The sequence below is a fragment of the Mesoplodon bidens genome (genome assembly GCF_964165515.1).
Source record: "Mesoplodon bidens genome assembly, chromosome: X".
NCBI lineage: Eukaryota > Metazoa > Chordata > Mammalia > Artiodactyla > Ziphiidae > Mesoplodon > Mesoplodon bidens.
In genome coordinates, this window is record NC_138163.1 from 135,466,070 (window position 1) to 135,492,975 (window position 26,906).

Here is a 26,906-nt window from a genome sequence, read left to right on the forward strand (position 1 = left end):
AACCTTTTTCACTATAAGCTAAAGAAAGCTCTCATTAGTGGTATAAGGGCAAAAGAAAGCACTGAAAATTATAACTTAGTAATTTATAGGCCTTATTTCCCATCATAAACTAGGGGATTTCAAACAGCCATTCCATTACATTTATACCAAATCCCTGATAACAATCCTTAAAACATCTCCACCTCAGTATGAATATTTTGTTAATTATAAAAAAATAAAAGTAAGCCTACAGAACACACCTGAAATATGCAAAAAAATGTAAAATACTAGCTGTTATTTTCTAAACTAATTTGTGGCTATTTAAAGAAAGTGAACTGTCCGTTAGTGATATTTGAAGCTCAGATATATAAATTCTATTGACTACACATAGGAAGTAGAAATACATATTAAACTCTAAAAATATATTGTATTCAAGAAAAATACTTAATATAATGATAAATATCAGAATGAAAATGGTATACATACTTGTTGCATTAAGACAAGTTGAGTTTCCAACTGTCCCAGAATCAGTTTCTGTGCCGGACTGAAATTGTCTCTATTTACGCGCAGCTGTTCCAAGTGCTGGAAAAATGAAAAAGTATTCAAAGAAATAAATAAGTCACTATCAGGCAAAGTGTCACTGAAAAGACTACAAACTCAGAAATTTTGAAGTGAAATACAGTGATTTCTAACCAAAAGTAATCAGTCCCAAAATGAAGTCCTTACAAAAAGCTAAGAAAAAGTAAAAAAACAAGAATTCATCTGAAGAAGGTAATTTTTATGTTTTGAGTTAAATACATGCAGAGGAAATCACAATCTTCAAAGAGAAAGCTGTTTAACTGTAAGATGTGTTATAACAACAATGCTTAAGAGCAACATCATTTATAAAATACTGGAAATGATATAAAAGTCCAACAATAGAAAACCAGTTGAAATATGTGGCTTCCGAGGAATTTTTTTTTTTTTTTTTTTTTTTTTTGCAGTACGCGGGCCTCTCACTGTTGTGGCCTCTCCCATTGCGGAGCACAGGCTCCGGAAGCGCAGGCTCAGCGGCCATGGCTCACGGGCCCAGCCGCTCCGCGGCACATGGGATCTTCCCAGACCGGGGCACGAACCCGCGTCCCCTGAATCGGCAGGCGGACGCTCAACCACTGCGCCACCAGGGAAGTCCCAAACTTTTGATTATTTGTAGGAAAGGGAAATTAAGTGGATGGAGGCAGGAACTGGAAGAACTCTTTATACCTGTGCACCCTATATTCTAATAATTCGGGTTTTTAAAAATAAGTTTAATTAATTATTTATTTATTTTTGGCCGAGTTGGGTCTTTGTTGCCATGCACAGGCTTTCTCCAGTTGCGGCGAGCGGGGGTCACTCTTCGCTGTGGTGCGCAGGCTGCTCATTGCAGTGGCTTTTCTTGCAGGGGAGCAAGGGCTCTAGGCGCGCAGGCTTCAGTAGTTGTGGCATGCGGGTTCAGTAGTTGTGGCTCATGGGCTCTAGGGCACAGGTTCAGTAGTTGTGGTGCACGGGCTTAGATACTCTGCGTCATGTGGGATCTTCCCGGACCAGGGCTAAAACCTGTGTCCCCTGCACTGGCAGGCAGATTCTTAACCACTGTGCTACCAGGGAAGCCCTCTAATAATTCTAAATTTCAAACATGAATATATTGCTTGTTTTAAAAAGGTAAAAAACAAAAATGAATTATGATCTCTATTCCTCTGAAAAATATAAGCTCATTATACTTATATACGTATTAATTTACACCATGTTTGAATGGCTTACTGCCATTCAATTTTAAGAATACCCAGAAAAGCCTAAAGTTTACTACCTCGACTGCATTAAAACATGGTGTTAAAACCATGAAAAGAATATTTCATACCTGTAATTTCTGTGGTGTCAAACACCATGAATGAACTTGTTGCTGTACTGAAGTATGTGAAACAGTATGGCCACTATTCCAGTTCTCAGAACTATTCTGAGGAAAATTTATTTGTAAAAATTAAAAAATACTTGGTTAAACTCATACACCAATAATTATGACTAGTGAGATACCAAATGACTAGGAATTGGAGTATTTACACATAAATAAAGCTTATCTTTTAAAATCATTTAAAAATTTTTAATGTATAATCAGTTTGGAAAATTATGAATTTGAATTGTTATTCATTCTTTAACTTCACCTTAAAAGGCTCGTATCTAAAAATGACTGAAAACTAACTCCAACACTTAATTTATTTTAATGTCTGAAGTGGTGGTATAAAGTACATTAAATTCATAAAACCAGGGAAATGAATAAAATGACTTGATGAACATAAAGTTATCACAACTTTCTATATTTCTATCACTACTTTCTATAAATGATGCTACAATTTCAGGGTAGGAAATACTGCTTATAATAGCAAAATAACAAAATCTTTTCAGTCTCTGATGTACATAGTTAAAAATTTAAGACAGGCACAATTACAGACTTTTAGCTTCACTTCTCATTGGGTTTTCCATTTCTCTAAAATGTATATATACCTTTGTTGGAGTAGATGTTCTTTTCCTCTTGGCAGGACTGGACAGGTCATCTACTTCATTAGAAGTAATCATGGGTACTGGCAAGGGCTGTTGTGAAATTGGCGTTTGACTGAGGCCTAATACAGGTTCAGTATTTGGATGATGAACTTTGTAAGCCTGAGGATCACAGAAGTAAAACAAAAATATGGTTCTACATATTCTTAATTCATGCCTTCAAATTACAAAACTTTATAAGCTGCATACTTTCAAAACTACGTGGACATCATGGATTGCAACTGAAAATCAAAATCAAATGATGCATCAATGGAGGAATGTGTATCTTCTTTTGAAAAACTTGGTTTTTAAAACATTAAATAAACCACTGTATAACAGTCCCTTATAAAATCCCTTTTGAAATCATGAAACTATACAAAAGTTTTAAATTGGTAACCCAAGTTTCTTCCCATATCAGAGGAAGTTCTATTTTGATCTAAAATCCCTTTGTAATTAGATATGAAGGATTCAAATGTTTTTAAAAAGCCAATTCTACTGTAATTTAGGTCTGATCACTATCAACTGGAAAGAACCCTTAAAGCTGGGCACCTACAGAAGATAACCCAACTTCTCACCTGCTGTGCTGTGTTCATGGCACCCTGCCTGGAGGTAAGCTCTGCGGGTATTGGTAGGCTCCATGCCTCCTCAATACTAGGAAGTAATTTAGTTTTATTCTGTAGACTACCTTGTGGAAGGTTACACAACTGAGCCTAGGAAAAATTATGTAAAAAGCAAATTTAACACAGGACTACTTGAGTAATAGCAAGTCCACCAAAACTTCCTCAATGTAACAGGTATTTATTTTTTAAAGAAAGCAGATTATAAATTTGGGGTTTCAGATATATGCTAAGTATAAAGAGGGCAACTAGAATATACTTGCAAGAATCAGAACAAAGCTTAAGTTCTGTTTTTCAGAATTGCCATGGATACCTTCTCATGAAATTTCAAGCAAGAGTGAAAAACAATGTGTTTTTTTCTCTAAAATGCTGTAACTTAAAAACATAGCACACAAAATCATGCAAATTAACATGCATCAACAAAATAAAGATGCAAAAGAACATTTTCAATACAGTATAACTTAAAGTGAAAAATAATATCACAAAATATTAAAAAGTACAGAAACAAGTTATTCACATCAAAATAAAAACAGACAAACTTTCCAGCCACCCTCCTGTGCCAGTTATCATATGGAAATGTCTTTTAAAATATGCTATTTTAAAAATTTACCTGTAAAAACTTAATTCTTCCTGTGAGCATAGAGCTATTAGTACAACTTTTGCTTCTAGTTGCATTTAAGTAGCATTTAATGGCATCCTGAGGTTGGTTGCAGGATTCATAGAGAGTGCCTAGGTCCATCCAGGCTGCTGCATGGCCATGGTCCAACTGTACAGCACAAATATAGGCCTGTAATGCATCCATAGGCTGATTTTGCTGCTGATAGAGTACACTGGAAAGAGAAATGAAGTTTTCTAAAACTGACTGGGTGTAAGATTATTACATAGTATATTAGACGTAGTTCACTGAACTTGTGTATCAATTAAAAATATTACAAATTTTACACACACAGGCCTTACCCTATTGAACACCAGGTATCTGCACTTGCTTCTGATTTATCAATAGACTGCCTGTAAGATATAAAGGCATCCTGAACTTTCCCAATACTTGAGTAGCACCTGAAAGAGGGGAGAAATAGGTATAGTTATAAATATATATATTTATATAAAGTATTCATAAATGCTTAAATTAACTATATTAGTTTACCAAAATTATATATATGGAAAGGAAAAATACTTATTAGCAACATACATGTTTTCATATAGATTTAGACACTGATTTTAATCTACATTATAATTTGCTGTTAAATGAACTTTCTTATGACTGCAAACACATGTTATATAAAGAACTCTTTTCAAGCCACTATAGCCCAAACTTGTTCACTGCTAGAACATTCAGGGTTAAATACACAGGGCTCTTTTTATATGTACTTTATACTCAAGCTTCTTATGCTACAAGAATATAGAGCTAGAAAACAAACAGAAATTAAATGTTGATTTTAATTTCTCTGGCACATCCGAATTTTCCTTTCTGAACTTACAATGCTCATAACAAACATTCCTTAACTCATGAAACATACAAAACTGAGATACAGTTAATATCAAATTGCACATAAAAAAGCGGTAAAAGTAAGTTTAAAAAATGGCTATTTGTGGGTTGAGAGACATCAGAAATGCCAGTACCAGAGAAAGAGATGCAATTTCAAAGAGTGCATACAACGTAAGAATCTGAGGCATAATTTAAAAGGGAACAGTAATGCAAACAGGCACAGATATTAGAGACTATACGAATAGTAACAGACAAAAAATTTTTTTAACAAAACCAAATTTCAGATTATCAGACAAATGCCGTGTGTGTGTATATATGTATATATATACATATATTTATATATGTGTGTGTATATATATATATATATGTATATATATCTTTCCTAAATATTAGGAGAACTGGAAGTATTTCCTGAAACCAGCATTTTCACATTCCGTTGTTTTTTGTTTTTTGGGTTTTTTTGCCGTATGCCGGCCTCTCACCGTTGTGGCCCCTCCCTTTGCCAAGCACAGGCTCCAGACGCGCAGGCTCAGCAGCCATGGCTCACAGGCCCAGTGTGGGATCCTCCTGGACCAGGGCATGAACCCGTGTCCCCTGCATCGGCAGGCGGACTCTCAACCACTGTGCAACCAGGGAAGCCCTCACATTCCATTTTTTAAAAATCAAAACAAAAATTCAATGTGTCCACGTTTGTCTAGTCCACTGACCAGGGCTTTTCTCTCCAGCACAAGTTGTCTAGGTTTCTCTGAGGTAGGCTGGTATAACAGAAGCAGTACTGACTAAAGCTGGGTTCTACCTCTTTTTGTGACATTAATTAGCTATGTTACCTTAAAAAAAACCCACTTTACTTCTTTGAACTCATGTCCCCCATTTGTATTACAAGAGGGTGAACTAAGTTGCTGCCTGATCATTCCTAACTCTTAAAAGTTTTCTGACTGTGGGACACTATTTAACATTGTCGTTACCAGTGTTATTACTGTATTACCCCATTCCTTTAACATACACATTCCAAACAAAAAGCAGCAATAATATGCAACACAGCCTTGAACACAGAGGTAACATATGGTCTCTGATATATTAGGATAATCAAATCTCTGTAAGTTTTACCAGCAGTGAGATGCCCATTCAGAGTGCCAATAAGTTTTACAATATTTTTCACAAATTTGATTTTTCTATCAATAAAGCCAATTAGAAGCAATATATCAAAGGCAGAAGATAAGATAAACAAAGTTATAGAAAAAAAGTTATATAAAAATAAACTGTCTAAAATGATAATCCTTAGCCCAAAAAGGTAAGTATGTTCTTGTTGAGAAATCAAGAGACTGTTCTGTACTTGCAGAAACTTTTATCCAAAAAAGTTAAAAACAAAGCGTATGCCAATGTTTTAAATTCAGATAACCTCTAATAAAACCCTCTGTGGAATACTGCTCTTCTTAAACAGATGAGAAAGTGCACCCTACTAAAATGCTGGTTTTAAACATATTTCATTGCATCTTCATTGTACATGGCTGTGATTAAAACAGAAACAACAATAAGGATCCCTTATACTAAGAAGTCACACACAATGTAAACTACATTATGCTACAAATTTTTATCTTGGATAAAAAGGAAAAAAATATCCTGGGTCATATTCTTTTAATCTATACTAGCAAAGTGCTAATAAAAACCTAGTATTATATGTCACACCTCTCCCTCTTTCTAAAGATAAGCCTCTTTTACAATCACTGTATGAAGACAAATATTGTGCAAAGGTGGTAATAATAATAGCTCCAAACCCAAATGCCACTTATTTAGTTCACTTATTCCATTTATTAAATATTGGATTGAACCAGGCACATTGCAAGGCAATGGAAGATAGGAAAGATTCAGTTTCTCCTGGAGGACCTTTAGTAGAGGAGAAAAAACTAAGTAGACAAGCAACTCAAATTACACTGTTCTATAAGCCTGGGGAGACTACGAAAAAGTCCACTGAAAGTAGCTAACTTTAATTCTTATTATACATAATAGAAAATCAAATGTTTTTTAAAAGAACTATCCTAATACTAATCTAACACAAATATAAATATACTTTACTTTTTAAAACAGAAAGATACCAGAAACTAAAAATTAGGGGCTTCCCTGGTGGCGCAGTGGTTGAGAGTCTGCCTGCCGATGCAGGGGACACAGGTTCGTGCCCCGGTCCAGGAAGATCCCACATGCTGCGAAGCGGCTGGGCCCGTGAGCCATGGCCGCTGAGCCTGCGCGTCCGGAGCCTGTGCTCCGCAGCGGGAGAGGTCACGACAGTGAGAGGTCCGCGAACCGCAAAAAAAAAAAAAAAAAAAAAAAAAAAAAAAAACTAAAAATTAAAATTAACACAAAACCTAAGTTTGATTTAGACTTCATGTCAAACGTCCTAGAAAACAAAAAATTCAATGTGAAAAATAATGAGGCAAAATTCACAGTCAAACCAAGGACAACTAAATTTATAACCTTGAGAAAATGTACATGTCATATCTAATCTAATCCATTCATTAATAGGCGGAATGAAAATTCAGACCTCAAACAAGTTAAATAAACTTTTCCATAGGCTACTGGTGGTCCTCAGGTAAAATAAAAATGAATTTTCTGAAAATTCTTTAAAACTCTTTAAAACTCTGAAAACTAGTGATAATTCAAGTCACGTGAAGACAACGTGAAAATAAAATCTAATAATCAAAATAAGAATTCCTCAGTAAAAGCACCTAACTTAGAGTGATCCAATTTTACCTCCCAAGAATCTCTATTATAATGTATTTAAAATGTCACTAAGCACATTATGTTATTAACATTTTAGATTATAAATCAACTCTAGGCAACACACCCAAGTGTCTGGTCTCACCTGCCAAGGAAATACCAAGACTGGCCAGAATTAGGATCTGCCTCCAATGACTTTTGGAGATAATGAATAGCATAGCTTTCCTTGGTGGCTTTGTCTCCTTGTAGATCCACATTATGATGCATCCATCCTATAATTAAACAATTGCAAGCATTTATCCATGATTAAACTATTCTTCTAGCTTCAAGAATACCATGAAGCACACAAATAAATTAAAATACCCTTTTAGTACATTTATTTGTTTATCTTGAATCAAACTTTCCCTAAATTTCAACCTACCAAAAGTAACTACTACAGAAAAATCCATTTTACTAAAAAGATATAATCAAAGTTATGAGGACTCTTAAAGAATAGAATGAAATTTGAAACATCAGGAGTACTGCATAGAAGCCATAGATAGATTTTCTTTTTCTAAATTTAATTTGGAAAAAAGTTGTCCAATTTATAAACCAAAAAATACAAAGATGATTAATTTACTTGTTCTTTAAAGGTTTATTGTGAAAACAATCTAGAAAGTCCATGCTTATCTCACAGGAATCAATAAAAGTAAAAATATCCAAAGATAAATCATTAAAAACAAAAACACCTTCCCAAAGATTCTACACTTTAATTACACTAATTGTTCTCATATAATCCTAAATATATCATTAGATCAAAAACAAAAACAAAATACCTCCAGGGATATATGGATATCTAAATGAAACACTGGTTCCAAAAGTTATAAAAGCAGTACAGTGCTTAATGAAGAGGTTTAGAGTTACAGCTACAGAGACAATGTTAAGACTGGATCATGAAAAAATGTTAAACATTTAAGACAAATAGAAATTAATGCTTCAGTTTTTAGTCCATTTACATGTATAAAATTACCTTTGCAAAACTATCACTTAGGCAGAAGTATTACTAATTGCTTTTGACATTATAGGTAAAATACTGCCATTATAAAAATATTCACATTATCACAAACTTGATTAAAATTTAGAAATCTACTCAAAACCAAAAACAGCGAAAGGAAAAACAAATTTTAAAAACCCAACCCATATATTAAATTATACATGATAAATAACCAACAAAATGAATTACTGAATATTCTTACTATCATCTGAGTAGTACTGATGTATTACTTATATGATTTTTGAACACCAAACCTTTGCTTTTAAAACATACGAATATAACAAGTAGCTGGAGAAAATAATGAACTCCTCTATAATTTTTAGGTGAGATAGTTCCATTAAGTCATACAATGAAATATATTGTATTTCAAGCTCAATAGCACTTACCTACCCATTTGAATTATTTCAATTCAATTGACTTCAGGGTGCTAAGCACATGGAAATATTCAAACCTCCTCCAGAGGTCAGTTACTAAGGGATAATTTTGAGAATTTAAAAGGACTAGTTGCACTGGACCACTGTATTTAGATAAATTTTGAGATGAACTATGCTAGATAGTAGGAATAAATATATTATCAACTCTTGACAAAATAAGAGAAAAAATACATTTACAATATAAAATACTCATTTTAAATACCATCTCAAAATAATTTATGTCAAAATTAATCCTAAAACACAGAAGTTTAATGAAAACTTACTTTTAAGCAGGAGAGTTACAATTGCTCCCGCCCACCAGTGCCAAATGTTTAAAATACTACAATATATAATAAAAAGTAAAATTTTATGTACCTAACTGTTGTAAAACAGTTGCTTTTACTTGTGCAGGTAGGTTTTCTGTCCCTAAAAGCTGTTCATAAGCTTCTTTTGCAGAGTGATACTTTCTCTAGAGAGTAGAAGATATTCAGAAGAAAAAAAAAAGATATATCAATAATACAACAAAAATAAAAGACTCATAATTATGGAGAACAGACTAGTGGTTACCAGTGGGGAAAAGGAAGGGGGAAGAGGCAAGATAGGGGCACTGGATTAAGAGGCACAAACTACTACATATCAAATAAATAATCTAAAAGAATATATTGCAGAACACAAGGAATATAGCCAATATTTTATAGTAACTACAAAGGGAACACAATCTTTAAAAACTGTGAATCTCTATGCTGCACAACTAAAACTTATATAATAATGTACATCAACTATACCTCAACTAAAAAAAAATAAACCTTCAAACAGAAGACTTTAAACATCACTGTAGATGTTAAAAAGAAATTAATGGCATGATTTAATTAACTTTTCCAGTAATAAACTGTAATAAACACTGAAGTATATGTGTATATATATCATAAAAATGTACTAGTATATGAAGATTTAGACAATAATATTTTATGTTTCAATTATTTAAAAAAATGAACGTAAAGAGTTCTAATTTATTAACTGAGTATTTTACTGTGGACCACCATGTCTCAAAATAACTAACAACCAATAAAACTACCCTTCAATATAACAAGGTATTAGTAAAATATGGCATTTATAACATTTGCTGTATCCCAAAAGTTACAAAGAAAATAACTCCAACCTCAGACATGATTTAATAACATTCACAAGGCTGGATAAATATTCTACCAGCAAATGTATAATTAACCTAGAAAGACTTTTGAAGATACGGACATCTTATAAAGCAAATACAGGGGCTACTACTATCCTTTACAAACTCTAAGACTGAGGAAAAGTAGTTATTGTCTTGATTTGCATTTTGAAATTTATTACTTTTTTACAGAAAATACTTTTGGAAAATGTTCATAAATAAAAATGGTTTTTAAAGACATAACATTTCCCATAGATACGATACAACGCTCATATTAAAAGTACAGGCAGGGCTTCCCTGGTGGCGCAGTGGTTGAGAGTCTGCCTGCCGATGCAGGGGGACACTGGTTCGTGCCCGGTCTGGTAAGATCCCACATGCGGCAGAGCGGCTGGGCCTGTGAGCCATGGCCGTTGAGCCTGTGCATCCGGAACCTGTGCTCCGCAATGGGAGAGGCCACAACAGTGAGAGGCCCGCGTACGCAAAAAAAAAAAAAAAAGTACAGGCAAATTTACAAATGAGACCATTGCCCACAGTTCTCCTTTAAAAATTATTAGTAAGACTAAAACCTATTATTGTTACTGTGATATTAAACACAACTCTTCCAAAATAACAGAAAAAATTAAAAAGAGAAAATCCAAAGTATGGTCTCTTTAAAATATACTTGGGAGTGGCACACATATATACACTACCAAACGTAAAACAGTGAGAGGGAAGCAGCTGCTGCATAGCACAGGGAGATCAGCTCAGTGCTCTGTGACCACCTAGAGGGGTGGGATGGGGAGGGTGGGAGGGACGGAGACGTAAGAGGGAAGAGATATGGGGACATATGTATATGTATAACTAATTCACTTTGTTATAAAGCAGAAATTAACACACCACTGTAAAGCAATTATACTGCAATAAAGGTGTTAAAAAAAAAACACATACTTGGAAAAACAACTGTTTTAGACATTTAAAACTTATTTTAAAAACGGATGATAAAGTCATTTCCAGGACATTTTTATTAAATGAGCAAAGCAATATGATTCATTAAAATGTATAAACTGGTGATAAAAATATTGAGTTTTTACTTTAACCAAATGAGACAAGGAAAGAAGAAGAAAAAACCCATCTCTTTTTTTTATCTCTATCATATACTCACATACATATGTACATACACACGTGTATACATAGGAAAGCCACGGCTTTAACGCAGACAGCAAATCAACATCCACAAAGAAGCCAACACTTATAAGGATAAACACTTCCCCAAACATGAACATCTACAGTTAATAAATTCAGCAGGATACAAAATTAACAATCAAAAATCAGCTGCATTTCTATATGCTAGCAGAGAATAATTTAAAAAGGAAATTACGATAACAAGTTAACTTATCACTAGAAACAAAATTAATTTAAAATAAATTTACCGGGCTTTCCTGGTGGCTCAGTGGTTAACAATCTGCCTGCCAATGCAGGGGACACGGGTTCAAGTCCTGGTCCGGGAAGATCCCACATGCCACGGAGCAACTAAGCACGTGTGCCACAACTACTGAGCCTGCGCTCGAGAACCAGCAAGCCTCAACTACTGAAGGCTGTGCACCTACAGCCTGTGCTCCACAACAAGAGAAGCCATCGCAACAAAAAGTCTGCGCACCACAACAAAGAGTAGCCCTCACTCACAGCAACTAGAGAAATCCCACGTGCAGCAACGAAGACCCAACGCAGCCAAAATTAAAATAAATGTATTTAAAAATTAAAAAATAACAATTAAATGAATTTACCAAATATGTGACTTGTGTACAAAACACCACACTTTCTTTATCTACTCATCTGTTATTGATTGTTTCCACATCTTGTCTATTGTTAGTGGTTCAACAAACACAGGACAATTCTTATTTTTTTAATGTATTTATTTTTATTATTTATTTTTTATTTCTGGCTGCGTTGGGTCTTCGTTGCTGCACGCGGGCTTTCTCTAGTTGCAGCGAGCAGGGGCTACTCTTGGTTGTGGTGCGCGGGCTTCTCATCGCAGTGGCTTCTCTTGTTGTGGAGCACAGACTCTAGGCGCTCAGGCTTCAGTAGTTGTGGCTCACGGCTCTAGAGTGGAGGCTCGGTAGTTTTGGCGTATGGGCTTAGTTGCTCCGTGGCATGTGGGATCTTCCCGGACCAGGGCTCAAACCCGTGTTGCCTGCATTGGCTGGTGGATTCATAACCACTGAGCCACCAGGGAAGCCCAATTTCAATTTTTTTGAATAAACACTCAAAGGTTGGAATACTGGTTGGATCCTATGACACTTCAATTTTTAATTTTTGAGGAATCTTCATACTCTTTCTGCACTGGCTGCACCATTCTGCATTCCCACCAAGAATGTATGGGGGCTCCAATTTCTCCACATCCTCACCAACACTTGCTTTCTTTTGTTTTTTCATAATAGCATTTAGACAGATTTTAACTAATGTATTTATATATATATATATATTTAGACATGTTTTTGCACACTTAATAAACTGTAGTACAGGGTAAACATGACTTTTAAATGCATTGGGAAACCAAAAAATTCATGTGACTTGCTTTATTGCAATTTTTTTTTTTTTTTTTTTTTTTTTTTTTTTTTGCGGTACACGGGCCTCTCACTGTTGTGGCCTCTCCCGTTGCGGAGCACAGGCTCCGGACGCGCAGGCCCAGCGGCCATGGCTCACGGGCCCAGCCGCTCCGCGGCATGTGGAATCCTCCCAGACTGGGGCACGAACCCGTGTCCCCTGCATCGGCAGGCGGACTCCCAACCACTGCGCCACCAGGGAAGCCCTTTATTGCAATATTTACTTGATTGCAGTGGTCTGGAACTGAACCTGCAATATTTGTGAAGTATTCCTGCATTAAGGTAACAACACATCCTGAAGCGATTTAAGGATTCAATGTAATCTCTATCAAACTCCCACTGTATTTGCCAGAAATTTTAAAAATCATCCTAGGGCTTCCCTGGTGGCGCAGTGGTTGGGAGTCCGCCTGCCGATGCAGGGGACACGGGTTCGTGCCCCGGTCTGGGAAGATCCCACGTGCCGCGGAGCGGCTGGGCCCGTGAGCCATGGCTGCTGAGCCTGCGCGTCCGGAGCCTGTGCTCTGCAAGGGGAGAGGCCACAACAGTGAGAGGCCCGCCTACCGCAAAAAAAAAAAAAAAAAAAAAAATCATCCTAAAGTTCATATGGAATTTCAAAGCGCCTCAAAGTCAAACAATCTTGGGGGGTAAAAAAGAACAAAAATTCAATTATTTACACATCCTGGGTTAAAAACTTTCATTTTTTCATCATATACTACACCTTTATCTTTTTCATTCATCATTACTACAAAACTGCTAAAGGGAGAAATAATCCAGGTGTTTACTCACAGATGAACAGAAATAGAATTTGATATACATATATGGAGTCATCCCTGATATCTTCAGGGGATTAGTTCCAGGAACTTAGCGGATGCTCAAGTCACTTATATATGCAAAATGCAGTAGTAGATGTGTATAACCTATGCACATCCTTACATTTGTCTTCTTCATCTCTAAATTTCTTATAATACCCAGTTCAATGTAAATGCTATGTAAATAGTAGCTGGAACGTAGTAAGTTCAAGTTTTGCTTTTTGGAACTTTCTGGAATTTCTTTCCCAAATATTTTTGATCTGAGCTTGGCTTAATATGAATATGCAGAACCCACGGACAGTGAGGGCTGACTGCACATATAATGGAATGTTATTCAGCCTTAAAAAATAATAAAATTCTGATACATGCTACAACATGGAAGAACCTTGATGGTATTAGGCTAAGTGAAATAAGTAATACACAAAAGACAAATACTGTAGGAGCCTATTTATATGAATCAGCCTGCCAGTGCAGGGGACACGCGTTCGAGCCCTGATCAGGGAAGATCCCACATGCTGCAGAGCAACTAAGCCTGTGCGCCACAACTACTGAGCCTGCACTCTAGAGCCTGCGAGCCACAACTACTGAGCCCATGGCCACAACTACTGAGCCCATATGCCACAACTACTGAAGCCCGTGCACCTAGGGACCGTGGTCCACAACAAGAGAAGTCACTGCAATGAGAAGCCCACGTACCACAACGAAGAGTAGCCCCCGCTCGCCTCAACTAGAAAAAGCCCACACGTGGAAACAAAGAACCAAAACAGCCAAATAAATAAATAAAATCAATTAATTAATTTAAAAACATCGAATACTGTATATTAAGGAGCTAAAAAATAAGGAATATAATAAACACAAAGGCAGATGGAAGGAAATAATGAATATGGAGAGCAAGAAAACAAAAGATAAACACGGAAATCGATAGCTGAATCTTTGAAAAGATCAACATTAACAAACTTAGGTGGACTGATAAAAATACAGGAAGACCAAATCACAAATCATAAATTAAAGTGAGACACTACTAACCCCATAAAAATAAAGTATTAAGAGAATACTACGAAAAACTGTATGCCAAAAAATTATATAACCTAGATGAAATGGACAAATTCCTATAGACGTGTACATTACCAAAACTGACCGAAGAAGAAATAGGAAAATCTCAACAGACCTATAAACAGTGAAGAAACGGACTCAGTATTCATGAATCTCCAAAGGAAAATTATGAAACAAGTGTCTTCCCTGGGGAATTCCACCAAACATTTAAGAAAAATGAACAGCAATTCTGAAATCCTTTGTAAAAAATGCAAACAGAGGGAAAACTTCCTAATGCATTCTATGAGGTCAGTATTATCTTGATATCAAAACCAAAGACATTTTATTAAAAAAAAGAAAACTACAAACCAATATCCTTTATGCATATTTATGCAAAAATTCTCAAAAGAATACTAACTTACTGAATTCAGCATCATATTAATAAAAAATGAAGTAGGACTTATTCCCAGAATGAAAGGGTGGTTCACTCAATGTAATATTGCACATTAACAGAAAGAAGTCAAAAGAACATATGATCAGCTCCACTGATGCAGAAAAAGAATTTCACAAAATGTGACAAAATTCAGCATCTTTTCATGATAAAAAATATTCACCAGGACTTCCCTGGTGGCGTGTGGTTAAGAATCCCCCTGCCAATGCATGGACACTAGTTCCAGCCCTGGTCCGGGAAGATCCCATATGCCATGGAGCAACTAAGCCTGTACACCACAACTACTGAGCCTGTGCTCTAGCACCCATGAGCCACAACTATTGTGCCTGTGTGCCACAACTACTGAAGCCCGTGTGCCTAGAGCCCATGCTCTGCAACAAAAGAAGCCACCATAATGAGAACCGAGAACCCAGTGCATTGCAACAAAGAGTAGCCCCCGCTCACCACTAGAGAAAGCCCATGCACAGCAATGATGACCCAATGCAGCCAAAAATTAATTAATTAATTAATTTTTAAAAATACTCACCAAATTAGGAATATAGGGGAACTACTTCAATCTGATTAAGGGAACTTACGAAAAACCAAAGGGTATAGCAGCTTTATTCGTAACTGCCACAATTTGGAAGAAACCATTATATCCTTCAGTAGATGAATGGATAAATAAACTTGGTTCATCCAGACAATGGAATATTATTCAGAGCTAAACAGAAATGAGGTATCAAGCCATAAAATGATATGAAGGAAACTTAAATGCATATTACTAGAACCCAACCTGAAAAGGCCACAGTCTCTATGATTCCAACTCTCTGATATTCTGGAAAAGGCAAAACTATGAAGGCAATAAAAGATCTGTGATTGTCAGGGATTGGGGGAGGCAGAAAGGTTAACTGGAAGAGAACAGAGGATTTTCAGAGCTGTGAAAACACTCTGTATGATACCATAATGATAGATAAACATAATTATACATTTCTACAAATCCACAGAATGTACAACACTAAGAATGAACCGTAATGTAAACTCTGAACTTTGGGTGATGATGGGTTGTCAACGTACGTTATTAACTGCAACAAATGTACCACTCTGGTGGGGAATGTTAATAACACGTAAGGCTATGGGGCAATAAATATATACAAAATCTCTGTACCTTCTCTGCAATTTTGCAGTGATCCTAAAAATGCATGGGAAAAAAAGACTTAAAAAAATAGTGAACATAATACACAATGCTGAAAAAGTGAAAGACTACCCACTAAAACCAATAAAGAGACAAGGATATCTATTTTCACTTCAGCATTCAAAATTTTCTCCAGAGGACTTAGGCAAGAAAAATAAAAGATATCTGACTTGGAAATGAAGAAGTTAAATTATTGTATCTGCAGATGACATGACCATTTTAATGACTAATTCAATTACTTTGAAAGAGGACTCTTCAGGCCTCTCAAACTCTCCTTCAGTGAATTTTGCTACTTTGTGTCTTTTAAGGAATCGATCCATTTTATGTAAGTTATAAAATTTCCGGGTGTAGAGCTGTTCAGGCATTCCCTTACCGAACTGGTAATGTAAGTGGACTGAGTTCTGATATGATGCTTGGTTTTATATGTCAGCTGACTGGGCTAAGGAATGCCCAGACTGCTAATGAATCATTATTGCTGGGTGTATCTGTGAAAGTATTTCTGGAAGAGATTCCATTTAGATGGATAGACGGAGTAAAGAAGATTGCCCACCCTCCCCAATGTGGGTAGGCATCAGCCAATACAAACACACAAAAAAGGCAGTGGAAGTGTAACTTTGCTCACTGCCTGCTTGAGAATGGGACATCATCTTCTGCTTTCAGATCCTCGAACTTGCGGTTCTTGAACTAAAGAACTATACAGATTTGGACTAAAATTTCTTTGGCTTGCAGACACAATTCCATCAGCAAGTTCCTATAATAAATGTACACACACACAATATATATACATACACACATACTATATATATATATATATATATATATATATACATGCAAACATATACACACCCATATGCTCCTATTCGCTGTTTCTCTGGAAAATCCTGGCTAATACAAGTGACAACCCCTCTTTCTTCTTTTTCTTTTCTTTCTTTCTTATCTGTTGAAATTTTTTAAATGTTTTTCATTCTGATGATTACCCCTCAACACATGAATGAAATGAAAGAGGATTTATCTTCTTTCATTCTTCATAATGGTAGTTGTGTCTTCTTTTTTTCCTCCCATAGGTGAAACTGAGGTCTATCAAATCTGTTAACAAACAACAAGTTTTCAATTTTGTTCATACTGTTTTTTTCTTTTCAATTTCATTGATGTCTGATCTTATCTACTTAGTTTCTTCCTTCTGCTTGCCTTCTGCTTAATTTGCTCTAATTTCTCTCAAGGTAAAAGCTGAGGTTACTGACGTTAGGTCTTTCTCATTTTCCATACAAGCATTTAAGCTATACATTTCATTCTAAGCTAACTCTCTAACCACAACCCACAAATTCTGAGGCTGTATTTTCACTTTTATAATTAAATTTTTTTTTAGTTTTTCTTGTGACTCCTTTTAGACCCATAGTTTAGAACTATACTGTTAAATGTTCAACTATATGAGAATTTTTTTGCTACCATACCGTCATGAGCTTATAATTACATTGTGTTTTAAGAACGTACTTAGTATAATTTGTTATAAACTCTTTTAAAGTTTGTATATAAACTCTTTTAAACTTTCAAGGTGTAGTCCATGGGACAGAAGGTTACCTATGTTAACGAATGCTCCATGTACCATGAAAGCTGTTAAGATTCTACTATTGACTGTGTGTTCTATATAAGTCAATCAGTTCACAACATGATTGATAATACTGTTATTTAGACTGATTAAATTGACTGATCATACACTCTTCAAGTTATCCTGAATATATTTTTTTCTGTAGTTGATTATTCATTTATTAAATAAGGCTTGTTAAGATTCCAGGGAGAATAGCTGATTCAGCTACCTCTCATAACCTCATGTATTTTGATGCTCTGTTGCCAGCTGTACCCATGTTAGGATCCTTATGTCCTTTTGGAGAATATATTTCTATATTCCTTTGCTTAAAAGGTGTCTTTGTCTTTAGATTTAACTGAGTTTATAAAATATACCCATAACAAATCTAACCACATCACAAAGAATACTATACCATTTCCAAGTATAGTGAGTGTAGCTATCCTTTCTCAGAATATTTCCAATTTCTCCTTCCTGTCCCTATTAATATTGTTATTTCATTTTATATACCCATATGCTATAAACACCCAATATACTGTATACTGTCACTATTAATGTCTTAAGGAAGAAGATATTGAGGGACATCCCTGGTGGTTCAGTGGTTAAGAATCTGCCTGCCAATACAGGGGACACGGGTTTGAGCCCTGGTTCGGGAAGATCCCACATACCACGGAGCAACTAAGCCCGTGCACCATGACTACTGAGCCTGTGCTCTAGAGCCCGAGAGCCACAACTACTTAGTCCACGTGCCACAACTGCTGAGGCTGCATGAGACAACTACTGAAACCTGTGCGCCTAGAGCCCATGCTCTGCATCAAGAGAAGCCACCGCAATGAGAACCCCGTGCACCGCAACAAAGAATAGCCCCCACTTGCCACAACTAGAGAAAGCCCGTGCACAGCAACAAAGACCCAATGCAGCCAAATATAAATAAATAAATTTCCTTTTTTTAAAATTATTTCTCCAACACATTACAAAATAAGTTTCAATCTTAATTTTGTCTAATTTATAGAAAAATGTAAACATACTACAGAGTTCTAATAGAGTTACACTAAATTTTCCGTATTATTGATATTAGTATGGCATACATCACAATGAATGAACCAACGTGGATATACAGTTATTATTGAAACCCATACTCTACACAATGTCCCTTTTACCTAATATCATTTTGCTGTTTCAGGATACCACATTTTATTTAGTTGACATGTCTCCTTCAGTTCCTTTTGACTATTATAGAGTCTCAGGTTTTGACTAGTTTAATAGAAGATTTTAGTAGCACTGGCAAGTACTTTTTAAGAGTTCTGTGTATTTGGAGTTTGTGTGATATTTTCCTCCTGGTTAGAATGGGGAAATGTGTTTTCAGAATGAAGACTATAGAGGTAAAGTACTCTTCCCATCATCTCGTATCAAGGATACATCATATCAAACATGACCTACTACTGATGCTGTTAACTATGTTCACCTGGCTAACATACAGTGTTCGTCAGTTAGCTCCACTGAAAAGTTCCCCACGACTAACTCTTTCAACAAATGTACTCTCTGGACAGAAGTCATCATTCTCAGTTCACACTTAAGAGAGGCACCTCTTTAATGGGGGAGTATATAATTAATTTGTAATTCTTCTCTGAAAAGATATGGCACCAGTCATAGAATTCTACAAAGGTAGATTCTATTCTTTCAACACTTGAAAGGGGTATTTTACTCCCATACTCTTTGCGCCTGCATGGTTCTGATAAGAAGTCTTGCAATGATTTTTATCCTGATTCATCTGCAAGTACGATGGGTTTTCTGATCATTTCTTTTTCTTATTAGGATAGTGATAATCAAGAGTTTTATGCTTTGTCCTTTTTTTTTTTTTTTTTTTTTTTTTTTTTTGCGGTACGCGGGCCTCTCACTGTTGTGGCCTCTCCCGTTGCGGAGCACAGGCTCCGGATGCGCAGGCTCAGCGGCCATGGCTCACGGGCCCAGCCGCTCCGCAGCATGTGGGATCTTCCCGGACCAGGTCATGAACCCGTGTCCCCTGCATCGGCAGGCGGACTCTCAACCACTGCGCCCCCAGGAGAGCCCTGTCCTTTCATTTTTAAGCCCTTTTTTCTCCTTACAATTATTTATGTTCAATTGTCACTGAATTCATTGCATAAGGTCTACCTAATCATTCATGATATGATTACTTCTAAACAAAACCTGGATTATATTTATCTTTATGTACAATTTTCAATCCGTTCATAAAAATGAATTCTGGGGCTTCCCTCGTGGCGCAGTGGTTGAGAGTCCGCCTGCCGATGCAGGGGACATGGGTTCGTGCCCCGGTCCGGGAAGATCCCACATGCCGCAGAGCGGCTGGGCCCGTGAGCCATGGCCGCTGAGCCTGCGCGTCTGGAGCCTGTGCTCCGCAACGGGAGAGGCCAAAACAGTGAGAGGCCCGCGTACCAAAAAAATAAATAAATACAGTAACAATTGCACTCATTTTGAAAATGACTTAAATGAAGGATTATTTATAGACGCATTGTTTGTAATCATTCATAGCTGTTAAATTGATTAAGTAACTGACATTAATAAGCAAATATAGGGCTTCCCTAGTGGCGCAGTGGTTGAGAGTCCGCCTGCCGATGCAGGGGACACGGGTTCGTGACCCGGTCTGGGAAGGTCCCACATGCCGCAGAGCGGCTGGGCTCATGAGCCATGGCCACTGGGCCTGTGCGTCCGGAGCCTGTGCTCCACAGCGGGAGAGGCTGCAACAGTGAGAGGCCCGTGTACTGCAAAAAAAAAAAAAAAAAAAAAAAACACAAATATAACATTACAGTTCTACCTGTCCTGCTACATAAAGACTTCAAAGATATTAACAAAAGAAGTTAAAGGCAGTCATCAATGAACATACATAATGGACTGTAATTTGACTTAAAAAAATTATACTGTATGTGAGCATGCACATATGCATGTGTATAAACAAATATGTGGATTTGCCTAAGTAGCTTAAGAGTATTCTTTTTGCAACAATACTCAAAATTATATTCACACATGTCTGATTACAAGGGGAATTGGTAGCTAAGGACAGAGGAAGAAAGGAACTTAACAGCGCACACTGTCATGTCTTTTTATTCTATATAAACTATTCAAAAATAAACACCATTGTAGAAACATAAAAAATTCAAAAATTTTCTTAATCTCTAAACTTTACAGGATAGTTAGAATCATCCAATAATGTGATCATCTAGTCCATGTGGCTTTTCATTAAAATATATTTTATATTAAATATTGATTTCCACGAGTAAGACTGGAATGGTAACTCATCTATTCAAGTGTTTCACTTCTTGAATAAAATTGGGTCATTTATAGTCTGAAAGGAAATTATTTCATCTACATTTTCAAATTTCTTTGCCATAATTTATGCAACAATTTTCATAACTTTTCTTTAAACACTTTTTAAAACAATATATGCCATCCTCTATCCTAATTTTGTACACTTGTGCACTTTTTCCTCTTTATACAGGCTTCTGAAAAATAATTTTTGAAGAATCAGTTTCTGGTTTCATTAAGCCTATAATTAAAGAATTATCCAACTCATTAATGGTAGCACACAAAGAGAAAAACACAATAGGACTGAGTGAAAGAGGAATAAGGAGATCTACTTATTTATGAGAGAAACCAAGTAATCAAAACCAAAAGAAGTAATACTATAGGGTTAAACACTCTGGGTATATCATTAAAATGATGCAAAAGATAATGATGCCAATCATAAATGATCAAGACAAAAACATTATCATTATTTGGACATAAGATTAATATATCTTAAAGGATCTAAATATTACGAACAGCTAAGAAATCAATGGTTTTGGCGGCAAGACTAAAAACCATTAATAGGAAATAAATTTCACAAAATTGAGGAGAGGGGTTCCAACACTGTGTCTATTCCAGGCTTCCTTCTGATCTTTCAAGTTTCAAGCTCTATATCTTATCAAAGTGTTTTCTGTTGCTAACACAACTACACCCTGGCACTTATGCACATTTAAATACATCCCATCCTCACAACTAACTCCATATCTTTATCTGAGCATAACCCAAACAGTGGCTGTTCAGAGAAGCCTTAACTAACCTCACTAAACAAAAAGAAATTCATATATTCCATTACTTTAATTCTGTAAAATTTTAAACATTATAGTGCAGAAAGTACAGAAAAGTACAGAAAACATTATAACAAAGTTCTAAGTACTCATCACCTCCTTAAAACTATTAAATCATTTCAATTACCCATATTTGATCATTTTGAAGCAAATTCTAGACATTATCATTGTTATATCTATAAATACATTAGCATATATCCCATAATATACATAACTATGTTTTCTATAACCTAACTACATTGCCCTTAAAAAATGACAATAATTATTTAATATTAAATTTCCACTGTATATCAAATTTTCTCACACAACTTTCTCGTAGCTGCCTTTTTATGGTTGGCTTAACTCAGGAACCAAACAAGGTCCAACCATTGAATCTGGTTATGTCTCTTTAAAATCTTTTAATTTATAGGATTTCCTTTGCCTTCCCTTAAACTCCCACCCACTCTAAAGCCTTAAAATTTTACTGAACAATCTACGTTGTTTATCCTGTCCCCTACCCATTCCAAGGTTTTTCCTCTGTCCCCTCTTCTTAAACCAGTACATAGAAGAAAATGTTAAGAGTTGATTTTAGTTTCCCTTTTTTTGCAAGAAATAAATGGTGGTATTTTTTAAATTCTACTATTGACTTTTTGGCCTTTTAAAAATTTCCTTCTGATAATGATGTTTAAAAATCCACAGACTCGGATAGACCTAGAGTCTGTCATACAGAGTGAAGTAAGTCAGAAAGAGAAAGACAAATACCGTATGCTAACACATATATACGGAATTTAAAAAAAAAAAATGTCATGAAGAACCTAGGGGTAAAACGGGAATAAAGACACAGACCTACTTGAGAATGGACTTGTGGATATGGGGAGGGGGAAGGGTAAGCTGTGACAAAGCGAAAGAGAGGCATGGACATATATACACTACCAAACGTAAGGTAGATAGATAGTGGGAAGCAGCCGCAGAGCACAGGGAGATCAGCTCGGTGCTTTGTGACCGCCTGGAGGGGTGGGATGGGGAGGGTGGGAGGGAGGGAGATGCATGAGGGAAGGGATGTGGGAACAGATGTATATGTATGACTGATTCACTTTGTTATAAAGCAGAAACTAATTTAAAAAAAAAATCCACAGACTCTAAAACCCACACAAATTTAAGCCCTTACACGTTTTCTCTTTTTTTATAACACAAGTGCCTGATGTAAGCTTTGCTCTGAAATATACACTAGAAATCTAGCTAATCTGAATAAATACACTGCCAGCTATGTGACTAGATAAAGAACCAGGCTGCCCGCCACGGATGCACCACTCCCCCCAACTTTGTATTAGAGATCACAGCTGACTTAGATAACTTATCCTTTAGGCTGCACATTTTTCTCTTTCTGAGCTTTAAATTCCTGCTCATATGTTTTAAATTCACCAATAAAAAGTGAAATCTTGAGATCCGAAGGAAGATGGCGGAAGAGTAAGACGCGAAGATCACCTTCCTCCCCACAGATACATCAGAAATTCATCTACACGTGGAACAACTCCTACAGAACACCTACTGAACGCTGACAGAAGACCTCAGACCCCCCCAAAAGGCAAGAAACTCCCCACATACCTGGGTAGGGCAAAAGGAAAAAGAATAAACAGAGACAAAAGGATAGGGACGGGACCTGCACCAGTGGGAGGGAGCCGTGAACGAGGAAAGGTTTCCACACACTACAAGCCCCTTCGCGGGCGGAGACTGCAGGTGGCGGAGGGGGAAAGCTTCGGAGTAGCAGAGGAGAGCACAGCAACAGGGGTGTGGAGGGCAAAGCGGAGAGATTCCAGCACAGAGGATCGGTGCCCTCAGGCACACACCAGCCCGAGAGGCTAGTCTGCTCCGCCGCCGGGGCGGGCGGGGCTGGGAGCTGAGGCTCCGGTATCGGGTTTCGGTCGGAGCGCAGGGAGAGGACTGGGGCTGGCGGCATGAAGGGGTTGGTGCGCCGCGGCTAGCCCGGGGGGAGTCCGGAGAAAAAGTCTGGAGCTGCCGAAGAGGCAAGAGACTTTTTCTTCCCTTTTGTTTCCTGGTGCACGAGGAGAAGGCATTAAGAGCGCTGCTTAAAGAAGCTCCAGAGACGGGCGCGAGCCGCGGCTGAAGGCGCGGACCCCAGAGACGGTCATAGGACGCTGGGGCTGCTGCTGCTGCCGCCACAAGGCCTGTGTGAGAGCGCAGGTCACTGTCCACCCCCGCTTCCGGGGAGCCTGTGCAGCGCGCCACTGCCGGGGTCCCGGGACCCAGGGACGGCTTTCCCGGGAAAACGCACGGAGCGCCTCCATCTGGTGCAACGTCACGCCGGCCGCTGCCACCGCAGGCCCGCCCCGCACTGCGTGCCCCTCCCTCCCCTCGGCCTGAGTGAGCCAGAGCCCCCGAATCAGCGGCTCCTTTAAACCCGTCCTGTCTGAGCGAAGAACGGACGCCCTCCGGCGACCTACGCGCAGAGGCGGGGCCAGGTCCAAGGCTGAGACCAGGGAGCTGTGAGAGCAGAGACAGGGAAATCTCTCTGTGCAGCCTCGGAGGCAGCGGATTAAAGCTCCACGGTCCACTTGATGTGCCCTGCGTCTGTGGAGTGCATGAATGGACAGCGAATCATCCCAAATTGAGAAGGTGGACTTTGAGAACAAGATTTAAGATTTTTTCCCCTTTTCCTCTTTTTACAACGAATTATCCCAAATTGAGGAGGTGGACTTTGAGAGCAAGATTTTCGATTTTTTCCCCCTGTTCTCTTTTTGTGAATGTGTATGTGTACGCTTCTGTGTGAGATTTTCTCTGTATAGCTTTGCTTCCACCATAGGTCCCAGGGTTCTATCTGTCCGTTTTTTTGGTTTGTTTTTCAATAATTGCTTTCTTTTTAATAACGCTACTATATTTTATACTTCATTCTATTTTACTTTATCTTCTTTCTTTTTTTCCTACCTTCCCTTCCTCCCTCCCTCCCTCTGCCCCTACTTTCCTTCTTTCCTTCCTCCCTCCCTCCCTTCTTCCTTTCACTCTTCCTTTTTCTTTCATTCCTCCCTCCCTCCCTCCTTTCTTTCTTTCCGTCCTTCCTCCCTCCCTCCCTCCTTTTTCTTTCTTCCTTCCTTCCTTTCTTCGTTCCTTTCTTCCTTTCTTTCATCCTCCCTTTCTTCCTTCCTTCTTTCTTTCTTTCTTCTTCTACTAATTCTTTCTTTCTACATTTTCTCCCTTTTATTCTGAGCCGTGTGGATGAAAGGCTCTTGGTGCTGCAGCCAGGAGTCAGTGCTGTACCTCTGAAGTGGGAGAGCCAACTTCAGGACACGGGCCCACAAGAGACCTCCCAGCTCCACATAATATCAAGCGGCGAAAATCTCCCAGAAATCTCCATCTCAACACCAGCACCCAGCTTCAGTCAACGACCAGCAAACTACAGTACTGGTCACCCTATGCCAAGCAACTAGCAAGGCAGGAACACAACCCCACCCATTAACAGAGAGGCTGCCTAAAAACATAATAAGGCCACAGGCACCCCAAAACACACCACCAGACGTGGACCTGTCCACCAGAAAGACAAGATCGAGCCTCAACCACCAGAATACAGGCACTAGCCCCCACCACCACCACCAGGAAGCCTACACAACCTACAGAAACAAGCTTAGCCACTGGGGACAGATACCAAAAACAACGGGAACTACGAACCTGCAGCCTGCAAAAAGGAGACCCCAAACACAGTAAGATAAGCAAAATGAGAAGACAGAAAAACACACAGCATGTGAAGAAGCAAGAAAAAAACCTACCAGACCTAACAAATGAAGAGGTAATAGACAGTCTACCTGAAAAAGAATTCAAAATAATGATAGTAAAGATGATCCAAGATTCTATTTCCATGATCCAAAATCTTGAAAATAGAATAGACAAAATGCAAGAAACAGTTAACAAGGACCTAGAAGAACTAAAGATGAATCAAGCATCAATTAAAAACACAATAAATGAAATGAAGAACACTCTAGATGGGATCAAGAGCAGAATAACTGAGGAAGAAGAACAGATAAGTGAGGTGGAAGATAAAATAGTGGAAATAACTGATGCAGAGCAAAATAAAGAAAAAAGAATGAAAAGAACAGAGGACAGTCTCAGAGACCTCTGGGACAACATTAAACGCACCAACATTTGAATTATAGGGGTTCCAGAAGAAGAAGAGAAAAAGAAAGGGACTGAGAAAATATTTGAAGAGATTATAGCTGAAAACTTCCCTAATATGGGAAAGGAAATAGTTAATCAAGTCCAGGAGGCACAGAGAGTCCCATACAGATTAAATCCAAGGAGAAATACGCCAAGACACATATTAATCAAACTGTCAAAAATTAAACACAAAGAAATCATATTAAAAGCAGCAAGGGAAAAACAACAAATAACACACAAGGGAATCCCCATCAGGTTAACAGCTGATCTCTCAGCAGAAACTCTACAAGCCAGAAGGGAGTGGCAGGACATAATTAAAGTGATGAAGGAGAAAAACCTGCAACCAAGATTACTCTACCCAGCAAGGATCTTATTCAGATTTGATGGAGAAATTAAAACGTTTACGGACAAGCAAAAGCTGAGAGAGTTCAGCACCACCAAACCAGCTTTAAACCAAATGCTAAAGGAACTTCTCTAGGCAAGAAACACAAGAGAAGGAAAATACCTACAATAACGAACCCAAAACAATTAAGGAAATGGGAATAGGAACATACATATCAATAATTACCTTAAATGTAAATGGACTAAATGCTCCCACCAAAAGACACAGATTGGCTGAATGGATACAAAAACAATACCCATATATATGCTGTCTACAAGAGACCCACTTCAGACCTAGAGACACATACAGATTGAAAGTAAGGGGATGGAAAAAGATATTCCAGGCAAATGGAAATCAAAAGAAAGCTGGAGTAGCAATTCTTATATCAGACAAAATAGACTTTAAAATAAAGACTATTTGAAGAGACAAAGAAGGACACTACATAATGATCAAGGGATCGATCCAAGAAGAAGATATAACAATTGTAAATATTTATGCACCCAACATAGGAGCACCTCAATACATAAGGCAAATACTAACAGCCATAAAAGAGGAAATCGACAGTAACACATTCATAGTAGGGGACTTTAACACCCCACTTTCACCAATGGACAGATCATCCAAAATGAAAATAAGGAAACACAAGCTTTAAATGATACATTAAACAAGATG

General features: G+C 37.5%; 1 protein-coding gene across 6 annotated transcripts in view; it reads right to left on the reverse strand.

The window, feature by feature from the left end:
* LOC308608518 (lysine-specific demethylase 6A-like) overlaps window positions 1-26,906 on the reverse strand; it is a 185,527-nt gene that overhangs the window by 62,019 nt on the left and 96,602 nt on the right. For 4 of the 6 annotated variants that reach the window (XM_081221705.1, XM_081221706.1, XM_081221703.1 and 1 more), the window contains 7 exons: window positions 9,166-9,259; window positions 7,490-7,616; window positions 4,104-4,202; window positions 3,757-3,976; window positions 3,105-3,239; window positions 2,497-2,652; window positions 466-561 (listed from right to left, as the gene is read on the reverse strand). In XM_081221705.1, coding sequence (XP_081077831.1) covers window positions 466-561; window positions 2,497-2,652; window positions 3,105-3,239; window positions 3,757-3,976; window positions 4,104-4,202; window positions 7,490-7,616; window positions 9,166-9,259 — 927 coding nt within the window. Of the gene's footprint in view, window positions 1-465; window positions 562-1,855; window positions 1,952-2,496; window positions 2,653-3,104; window positions 3,240-3,756; window positions 3,977-4,103; window positions 4,203-7,489; window positions 7,617-9,165; window positions 9,260-26,906 lie in introns of all 6 variants that reach the window. The other 2 variants (XM_081221708.1, XM_081221704.1) reach the window with 2 other exon arrangements.